The following is an 11,153-nucleotide window of genomic DNA, read 5'->3' on the forward strand; positions in this document are numbered from 1 at the left end:
TGTTATGTTGGTGTGGACCCCGCATTTGGCTCGATGCGTTCTCACTTGATGACGAAACTTGCTTTTTATATTATTTGGTGAAATTTTGATTTTTAGAAAAAGACTTAGAATCGCTACTTATTTTTGTTTTATTTTTAAAGAGAAAAACAAAATATGAAAGAAAAAAACTCTAAGTATGACTCCTGAAGGAAAAACGGGTATGTGAAAAACTAAATTTAGGTCTGGGATCAGGTTACTTATTGGAAAGGTACGGGTATGTGAAAAACTAAATCTGGGTCTGGGGTCAAGTTACTTATTGGAAAGGTACAGTAGTGAGCTGTAGCACCCCTCTAGGCCTGTATGCGTACGACCTCTACTAAACGAATTAAGAGAATTGTGGCAATTAATTAATTAATTATGGATTCCAAGAAAAATAATCAATGTAGAAATCACGATGAAAATTAATATACACAAAAATAATGACGAAATCTAATTATAAGAATATACAAAATAAATGACAAAAGAATTATGTAAAATGATTTATTAAACTAAATAAATAAATAGTAAAAAATATTAAAAAAAATAGTTTTCAAGAAATTTCAAAGGATTTTATTAAAAATGATTTTGAATGAGTGATTTCAATTTATTTATTGACAAGATATTTTCTTTAAGTGATTTGATTCAATTTCATTTATATTTAATTTTAAAAAAAAAGTTATTTACACTTATGGTATCAAATAATTTATTATAAAATTTCAATTTGGGCACAAAAATTATTTTTACTTGTTTAAAAAAAATGAATTTTTACAATTTTATTTACAAAAATATTTTAATTTGATTTCATTTAAAAAAAAGTGATTTATATAAATTATTTAAAATGATATAACTTTATTTGCAAAAGAAGTTTTAATTAAAAAAAGAAAAAAACAAAGATTTAAATCCTCCATTTCTTAAAAACACTTTTAATCCCATTTTAATCAAGAAAAAAGAATTCATTTAAAAAAAATATTTTTAGACAATTTTATTAAAAATTAATTTTTTGGACAACTTTATTTACAAAAACAATTTTTTGGACAAATAAACAAAGAAACTTTTGGACAATGTTATTAAAAACAATTTTTTGAATTCTATTAAAAACAATTTTTTTTTTGGATTTTTATAAATGCATTTTTCTGAATTTTTATAAATAATGAAAAAAACTTTCTTTTATTAAAAATAATATTTTAAAATTATGGTTTTATCAAAACATAATTATTGAATTCTTCCTCTCATTTAAACAAAATTTATAGTTTGTTCGATGTTCAATTTTGTACACGCTCAATAAATACATACAAACGAATATTTACACAAACTAATAAAAATAAAATCAAATAAAAGTGGAAAATAAAATATGTGCCCAAATAAACTTACAACAAGTTCCACGTGTCATCAATTCGTACTCATCCAACAAGATTGCAGAGTGGATCCATGCAAAAATAATAATAGCACAAATATAAATATCAAAAAATATGTAGAGTCCAAAATAATTATTCAAGTTTCAAATTAGTTTAATAAATTTCAAAAATGGGTCCAAATTAACAAATATAACCCAATAAAAAGCATCTCACATGTTATAAGCCCTAGTTTAAAAATTTCAAATTAATAACAAAAATATAAGCTCAATTAATCAAACCTAAACACATGATAAATTAAAATAAATCTCATTAGGCTTAAATTTAATATCTCATAATCCAAACTCAATTTTAATACACACCATAATTGTCTCATGTCCAAATTGACCAAGCTCATATCAAAATATTCAAGTCATCCAACAAATCTCATTCACATTGTAAGCCTAAAATTCATATCAATTAACAAGTCCATATTAATAATACACATGACCAAAAGAAATGATATCTTAAGCCCAATCTAATAAGATCAAACAAATATCCAATTAATAAGCCCACATTAATAATATATATAGCCAAAGGTAATAATGTACTAAGCCCAATCCAACGAGCCCAAATAAATAACAAATTAATAATAGGTTCAAGTCTAAATAAACAGTATACAATTGATATAATCCAAATATTTCAAATTAATCATCAAATGTAATATACCCACAAACCTAAATTAACAAATTTTGAATTAATTTACTAACAATAAATTAAACCAAATTACATATTAATATACCAATAACAAATTAATCCAAAATTTCATATTAACTCAATAATCCAAATTTCATAAACAATAATTACTATTAAAAATAATATGGGAAAATGAGTGATACGGGGAAGTGAGAGGATGAGAGACAAAGGCAGGATAATGACTTTTTTTTAGAAACAAAAATAAAATAAAATAAAATAAAGATAAATAAATAAATAAATAGGGGGAAATGGGGATGGAGGGGGCGCCGAAAAAGACGCAAGCGTCAAGCCGCCGGCTGTGTGAGAGTTTGGGGAAGGAGAAAAAAAATAAAATAAATAAAAGAGCAGATGGAGAAACCGACGGGGTGTGGTGTCGGGAGAGAGGAAGAAAAAAAGGAAAAAAATGGGGAAGAAGAAAATGGGTAGTCGACCACGGGGGGCGGACTCTGTGCGAAGGGAGAGAAGAAGAAAATCCCTAAGTGGGAGGGGAAAAAAAGGAGGTCGGCCTTGCGTGTCCTCCAACGAGAGAAACAGCAAAAATGAAAAAAAGAAAGAGGGGGGAATGAGGGGGGCTGGCCTTGCGTGTCTCAAAGAAAAAAAGAGAGAGGGGTCTTGGAAAATGGGGGCGGGGGCCCGGGCTTGGACGTGGGTATGGGGGGCGGGGGTCGGTGAGGGTAGGTAGAAAGAGGAAGAGAGAAAGAGAGGAGAGAGGAGAGAGAAAATGAAATAAATAAATAAAGTATAAATATATAAAATATAATATAATATAATATTATAATAATAATAATAATAAATAAAAATAAAATAATTTATAAAAAAAATAAAAACTAAGAGTGGACAAAAAATACATGTAATTAGAATTTAAAATTTAAAAGTAAACTTAAAACAAATTTTGGAATTAGGTTAATATCAATAAAATATTTTTAATTAAATAAAAAAATTAAATATTTTAATTTTTTCTATTCAATAAAAAAACAAATATCATTTAAATACCTTCATTTTTTTTTTTTTTATCATTTTTATGTATTTATATTTTAATAAAATAATACATAATATAATTATAAATAAATAATGTGTGGGTTGAGATTTGGGCAGGTTGCCCAAACCTTCGGTCTACACTGACTTTAATATTTTCAAAGTGATTGTGTATTATTTTAACCCAATCCCAATACTAATCCATTTGAAACTTTGTCCAAGCCAACCTGAACATCACATTACGCACAGGTTAGGCAGGTTGGACTCGTCCAGTTGCAGCCATATATTACCAAGTCCTCAACTACTTTTCAGCAAAGTTGAATTTATTTATTTATTTTTCCTTGTTGCAAAGTCCTCCTAAATCTCATTAGTGTCAAGGGTGAAATTATCTTGCCAAATAGAGGTCAAGCTTGCTAGCCGCAATTTTAGAAATTCAAAATCAATCTTGCATAAATACTAAAATGTAAATTGAGACAATTCCATTTTTCCGACCCCTGTCTTAACTTTGGTAAACACATAAGCTTTAGCTATCACCAAACAAGCATCGAAGTTAGCGATGCCGGCCTAATTCGTAATTGAATTGGAGAAAAATATTTAGAAATGGGAATTTGAAACCACCTTTAAGATAATTTGTCGTGTTCATCATGCTCATTGAGTATGTGACGTGCAGAGGATGACGACTAGTTGTCGGCGTGAGATGACGTAAGATGCTCCTTGTCGATGACTAAAACTTTGAGTAAAACCAGGGCAAACAGTCCACGAGATCCTACAAATCGTCACTACAAACGTATTCCTCCCATTCGTCACTGCAACACGTCATAGCCTATAATTCCAACAAACAAATTAACCCAATTGACCATTCCATGTGCTCATTCTCATTGCCTGCTGGCCGATGAACTCAGAATTCAATTGTATACCTAATAGAAGATTTTGTTGTAGAAATATAATTGGTCATATATTTACACCTAAAGACCTCAAGAACTGCAAAACTTTCACGTCATTGTAACCTTTAAATTATTTTAACTCAATCGGTTTCTTGTGTCCAACATGCTACTTGAATTACATGTTCTTGGTGCCATTTTTTTGGTTGTTAAGTAAAGCTATTGCAGCCCAAAGACAAAAGAAGCTTTTTCCAAAAAGGGAAAAAAAAGTATGTCGGTTTTATAAAAGTTGTCTAAAATGGCATACAAGGGTAATAATTTATATATATTAAATAGAATTCTTGTTTTCACAAGATGTGTTGAGGAGAAACATTTGATTTTAGCATTAAGAGAATTGTAGCTCTCACTGTTATAAACTTGTGGCGAGGCACCTTTGTCTTCAGCATGATGCTGAATTTGGGGAAAAATAATGTACGCAAGCCGACAACTATCAGCTTGTGTGCAAGAGAAGATAACGACAAGTCACCGTGCATTCATGAGAAGAGATGTAAAGGCGCTGGCTCTTATCAACTAGTCTGACAGCACTTAAAACACAAGGCAAAGGTGCTCACGACTACCGCCAAATTCGTCCACTCTGCCAACTCCGTGCCTTATTTAAGCGTTCCAAGGCCATTCCCTACACAAATTAACCCAATCATTCTCTGCATAGATCCACGCTCTACCAAGTTTCTAGCAAATAATCCTGTACTTACTATTCAGCAGCCAAATAATGCAACCCCAAATCCTCCTAGTAACTTATCCGGCACAAGGCCACATCAATCCCTCTCTCCAACTAGCTAAGCTCCTCATACGTGCTGGTGCCCATGTCACCTTTGTCACTAGCAGCTCTGCCGGTACCCGTATGTCCAAATCCCCAACCCTGGATGGGTTGGAGTTTGTGACATTCTCGGATGGCTATGATCATGGATTCGACCACGGGGACGGCCTCCAAAACTTCATGTCCGAGCTGGAGCGTCTCGGGTCCCCAGCTCTTACTGAGCTCATCATGGCCAGAGCTAATGAAGGTCGTCCCTTTACTTGCTTACTCTATGGTATGCTAATTCCTTGGGTAGCAGAGGTAGCCCGAAGCCTTCACCTCCCATCTGCACTTGTTTGGAGTCAACCTGCCGCTGTTTTTGATATCTACTACTACTATTTCAATGGTTATGGAGAGCTCATTGGGAACAAGGGCAATGGTTCCTCTTCTTCCATTGAATTACCAGGGCTCCCCTTGTTCAGTAGTAGTGATCTTCCCTCATTTTTAGTGCCCTCAAAAGCAAGTGCACACAATTTTATCCTCAAATTGCATCAGAAGCAACTAGAGCAGCTCAACCGTGAAAGCAACCCGAGAGTACTGGTAAACAGTTTCGATGCATTAGAATCCGAGGCTCTAAGAGCTATCAATAAGTTTAAGTTAATGGGAATTGGACCCTTGCTTCCATCGGCTTTCTTGGATGGAAAAGATCCATCCGATACGTCATTTGGAGGCGATCTTTTCCGTGGTTCAAAGGACTATATCCAGTGGCTGAACTCAAACGCTGAATCTTCTGTCATTTATGTGTCATTCGGAAGCCTCTCGGTGTTATCAAAGCAACAGTCAGAGGAAATTGCTCGCGGACTGCTAGACAGCGGGCGGCCTTTCTTGTGGGTCATAAGAGCCAAAGAAAACGAAGAAGAAGAGAAAGAAGATAAATTGAGTTGCGTTGAAGAGTTGGAACAACTGGGGATGATAGTTCCTTGGTGTTCTCAAGTGGAAGTTCTGTCACATCCGTCATTGGGATGTTTTGTGTCACACTGTGGTTGGAATTCAACTTTAGAAAGCTTGGCTTCTGGGGTGCCAGTGGTGGCATTTCCTCAGTGGACTGATCAAACCACAAACGCAAAGCTGATTGAAGACGTGTGGAAGACAGGCCTACGGGTGATGGTGAACCAAGAAGGAATAGTTGAAGGTGGTGAGATCAAGAAGTGCTTGGAATTGGTCATGGGAGGTGGAGAAAGGGGTCAAGAGGTGAGAAGCAATGCCAAGAAATGGAAGGATTTGGCCAGGGAAGCTGTGAAGGATGGTGGATCTTCTGACAAGAACCTGAAGAATTTTGTGGATGAAATTATACAGGGTCACTAGTAAAGATGCAACACAAATTACATCATCCAAATCAGGAAGATCTATCTTCATGAAAAATTGAAGTATATATTGTCTAAATTTATGTGTGAATAAAATTTTATTCATTCCTAGTTAAAATCTTTCCACTTGAAATTAGAAGGATACCATTGATGTTTTGACACGTTTTTAAACTTTATGTCATGAAATGAATTTGAATGTTTTGTCAAATCAAGTTGAGATGCCAATCACTTTATGTTTCGCAAGTAGAACAAATGCGAGAATCTTTTGTCAAATAAAATAACAATATTCCCATCAATGAATGGTTTTGATTTTGTTTCTCATTTGGCAAAATCTAATGCACCAACCGACACTCATAGGGTCGGGCTTCGAATCTACACCGTTCAAAGGGTATCATGAAAATTTCATTGATTGAACCATGGTGAAAAGGACTGACAAGTTATAAAAAAATATCATTCAAGGTGAAATGGAATAATACCAATATATAAATGAATATGACTTTAGTGCAAAGGAATGAGACTTGCACATGTAACATCATTTAACTGCTAACACATTTTTACTTATTATGAAAAGGGAACCATTCTACATTATAGAAATATTTTATTTATTTATTTATTTATGTTTGAAGTCCAAATTAACAAGCTCTCTTATGGACAAGAGGAATCAAACTTATCAATTCCCATTTGTTGTAGTTTTGTTTTGAACTGTTCTAAATTGGAAATTTTGGTCCAACTTTGTAATATGGAATATGTTTAATATTTTATTTATTTGTTTGTTTATTTATTTTTGTTCAAAGTCCAACTTATCAAGCTCTTTTACTTACACGCGATAAGAGGAATCAAACCTATCGATTTCCATTTGTTGTAATTTTGTTTTGAACTCTTCCAAATTGGAAATTCTAGTCCAACTTTTGTAATATTGAATATGTTACATTCTCCATTGACATCCAATTTACATTTTTATCCGTTAGTACATTCTCAAATTTAAAAAATGCTAAAATAATCAACTACATAGGTGTTGATTCATTTCCAAATTGTTAATCAAGAACTTGATTTTCATCCACCACAAATTCAAATGGATTATTTTGGACAAATGATTATTTTTATTAGTCTCATAGATACTTAAGATTAGATAAATTAATAATTAATCAATCTCACGTGAACAAGTTGTTATAGAGAGTAGTTTAAACCTATGCAGATGCAAAAACTAAAAGTCCATTGATAATGGAAAATTCGTTATACATAAAAGAAAAGTGCATAATTTTACTTGGTTTAGACGTTACTTATTCTATGAGACTTATACCAATCAACACATACATTCTTTTTTTTTCACATTTATGACATAGAACACCTTATGCTCCTTAAGGGATCACTTCAAACGATATTGAGGGTTAGAAATTCAAATTCTTGATCTCTAGTTTTCATATTTGAAAGGATTTCCAAGATTTTCTTGAGAAAAAAGCAATTTGAGAGCATTAAGTTAGAATAACTACTTTTCTTCATTTTTTTCAAGGGTTTCTCCAAAATATATTTTTAAATTTGTTTTTATACCAAGACCATAACTTTTTTATTGTGTTAAATAAGGATAACATCATCATTAAAAAATATATAGTTCTTGAATAATTTTTTTTTTTTTAAATTTCAAATATATATGCAAAGTTCTTGAGCCTTCCAAGGTGATGCTTGAGTGCCCTTTGTTAAATGTTTGGACGTCCAAGGTTGTTTTTCTTGTTTTTCATATAATATTCTACATGGATCGCTTCCATGTGCTTTCAAGCATCCATTAATTCCTTTTTACAGTTAATTGTGACTAAAATGTTTATGTTAGCACACATTACTTTTACTAATTCAACTCAAGGTCTACTTACCAAGCTTTAAGTATAGAGTTTTCAACTCGAACATGGCATGTATAAATCTTTATGGTAGTAAAGTAGGTTCGAACAAATAACTTTTGGAGCAAAATTTTCAACTTAAACTAATACATTAACAAACCTCTCTATTGGTGATTTAGGGACAAAACATCAATATTATAAATGGATCTTCGACTCTTAAATTAAGATGCACTAATGTCACTCAACCTAGTTCTCACCAAAAATCATTAAAAAATATGAATGACACTAGTAAGTTCATTTCACTTTTCTTGTCTTCTCAAACTTGTTACTTGAAATATACTTAAACAAAGATATAAGCATAAAATGTAGTGTGTAAAAAGAAAATAAGACAACAATAATGAAACATATATATCCCTCAAATGTAGTGCATTAAGAAAAACTTAATATATCATCACTTCCTAGATGCACTAAAAATTTGTTTATATCTTCCTTTTGGTCACAAAAAGGATCAAGGCAAGAAAGAAAATATTAATCTGTCATAACACATCTCAATTATCCATTAATTAAGTAAGAATAGTAGTTAATCAAGAAAAATTATATCCAAAATGCACATATCATATCTAGCCATACAACAAAAGTATTGGCTTTGGTGTTTTATTTAGTTATGCATAGGTAGACTTACTTTATGAATTTTGAGAAATATGATTTGGAAAAATGATTTATAGCAACAACCTTTTGATATGTCTTTATTCGTTTCTCAAGCCAATTTTTTTTTTTTTTTAAAGAAATAAACTAGTATAGTGTTAGGTCATCTCCATAGGGATTGCTCATTTAAAACTTAAGATATTGAATTTAAATGTTGAAAATCTATAGCTTATGAGATTTACAAATGAGTTAAAAAGAAAATAAAAAGTATTCATGATAAAATGAATGAATGATGATTGAAAGATTATGGTGATTTAGATGAAATAGAATAAAGAATTATCAATTGAATAAAAAGTCATCCAGATATATTCATGCCTATTGAAACTTTGAATAGGATTAATCCAAGCAAAAACTCAATTGCACTTTCAACATTCAAATCCTCTATTGAATTAAAACAATAAATCATCTCTAGGTCTACTCAAACATCCACACATAATGATCTAAATCAACCATAAGGAACCTAACCTATAGGAAAACTTTTATAGTGTCTATAAAACATCAATTATGTCAAATCCTAGAAACATTTGAAAAAAAAAAATCCTTAGAATTAGATGAGAAAATCTTGAATTTTATAGTAGGAATTGAATTGTACCTAAGAATCAATGCATTTTTGTGTTGATCTTCTCCTAAGGTAATCCTCTTTGGGATGAGAAGAAGCTTGGCTACTAACCATGACTAGGAATAGCTTCTTAGTGCATAAAAGGCTCTTAAAAGTTGGAAAACACTACAAAGATTCAAATTGCAACAAGTCCCACTTATAGAGGTTGAAGAAGAGCTCCCCATCAAGGGGCCTTGCCCCTTAAAATCTCCCTTATTTAATTGCAAAATCTTTTAAAATAGTTTACTTTGATGTTATCCTAAGTGATACGCCATGTGGAGGCATCAAAATCAAGGTGGTAGATCAAATTGTCGCTTGGGAAAAGCCCAAAAATATGGGTCTAGCATGTTCTTAAAGTTCCAAAACAAAATTATGGCATTTCTAGAGAAAAAAACGTTTAAGTTAAAAGGTAGCACACTTTTCCGATGGGTGGGCTTCTCTAGCTCCAAATGGTGGCATCAATGTGAAAAATGACACCATGTTATAGGGTGGCGCCATTTTTCCTAGATTGCCCTTTGGCTTCTTCAACAATTTTCCTATTTTTTACCAATTTTTCTACATAGACGAATGATGTTCACAGACTCTAGAATTTAAAAATATTTAATTGAGCACATGTAGATATTTCTAACCCTCTCAAATATTCTCAAATATTTGATTAGTAAAAATAGGACTACACCATTAATCTTCATGCAACTTTGAATTTTTAGCTTTACTCATACCCTATTCTTACCTCTTAGATGACCCAAGAGGATTCTAAGACCATCATTATTCATAAAAGTAAACATAAAAAACTAATGAAAAATACGAGAAAACCAAATATACGCAAGGTAGCATACAATTGACTAGTTTAGGAATTCATTTAATGCAAAAATCAAGTTTAGGATATGATCTTTGTCCTCATTACCATGCAATTTTTGACATGGATCAATGGTTGTGAAATAGAATATTATTAAGATACCATCCAAACCTCTAAATGTGCCTTTAAAAACTTGAGTCTAAGTTCGGGGGTAAAATTACCTATCGAAAATGTATCATAAGGTAGCACCCCTCTAAACCCTAAATAAAGGTCTCTACTAATGAGTTGATGTAATTATGACAATTGATTTGTAAATTAATGGATACTAAAGAATCAAATGATATACAATCAAGACAATAGTGAAATCAATTTACATCAGTACTCAACCAAACCATGCATACTCAAAGTATCAATAAAAGGAAGGAAAAAATTGTACCTTATAGCAAGTGAAGTGCTTTCATAAAATCAACAAAGATTAGTTCACAAGCAAATAATAATTAATAGACATATAAGATTATAATAAAAATCTATGATCATACATAATACTTCTACTACTCAAATAAAGGAATAAATAAATAATCAAGTAACAATTATCATTTAAATTCAATACATTTTCAATATGCATGCAATTTTAAAATGAGTTTAGTTAAAATATCCAAAGAAGGTTTATGGTGCAAAACAACATTCACTCATCTTATATAACACATCTACAATATGTAAGAATTGTAAAAAAAAAAAGATTTAAAAACATGCATAAAGTGATGAAAATAACAAGTCTTCCAAAAAAGTTCAACATTAGTTAGAACATATCAGACATTCTAAAAATAAATCTTTAATAAACACCTAGAGGTGTCATTTAATCATGAAAACTTCAATGTGTCTAGATTATAATACAAAAGGCTAAAATATTTAATTAGGTGATTAAATCACATTAAGATCTCTTTACTAAATAATTAGCACTAGCCAGAACAAAGACACTTGTGAAAATAAATCCTAAAAAATATCTAAAGATGGAATTTCACCATATAATAATAATAAAATAAAATTGGACAACATATCCTACATGTTTAGAATACAACTCAAAAGGCCAAATCATCAAATCAT

The 11,153-nt window shown here is 31.4% G+C and overlaps 1 protein-coding gene across 1 annotated transcript; it reads left to right on the forward strand.

Annotated features, from left to right (window-relative positions):
- Positions 1–4,581: 4,581 nt before the first annotated feature.
- LOC117914114 (crocetin glucosyltransferase, chloroplastic-like) lies at positions 4,582–6,329 on the forward strand. Its single transcript, XM_034829310.1, has one exon. The coding sequence runs from the start codon at positions 4,731–4,733 to the stop codon at positions 6,120–6,122; it is 1,392 nt and encodes a 463-aa protein (XP_034685201.1). The 5' UTR covers positions 4,582–4,730; the 3' UTR covers positions 6,123–6,329.
- Positions 6,330–11,153: the final 4,824 nt, after the last annotated feature.

This window comes from Vitis riparia, chromosome 5 (genome assembly GCF_004353265.1).
Source record: "Vitis riparia cultivar Riparia Gloire de Montpellier isolate 1030 chromosome 5, EGFV_Vit.rip_1.0, whole genome shotgun sequence".
Classification (NCBI taxonomy): Eukaryota; Viridiplantae; Streptophyta; class Magnoliopsida; order Vitales; family Vitaceae; genus Vitis; species Vitis riparia.

Coding starts and splice junctions, on each gene's coding strand:
- LOC117914114 (XM_034829310.1), top strand. CDS start 4,731: ATGCAACCCCAAATCCTCCTAGTAACTTATCCGGCACAAGGCCACATC.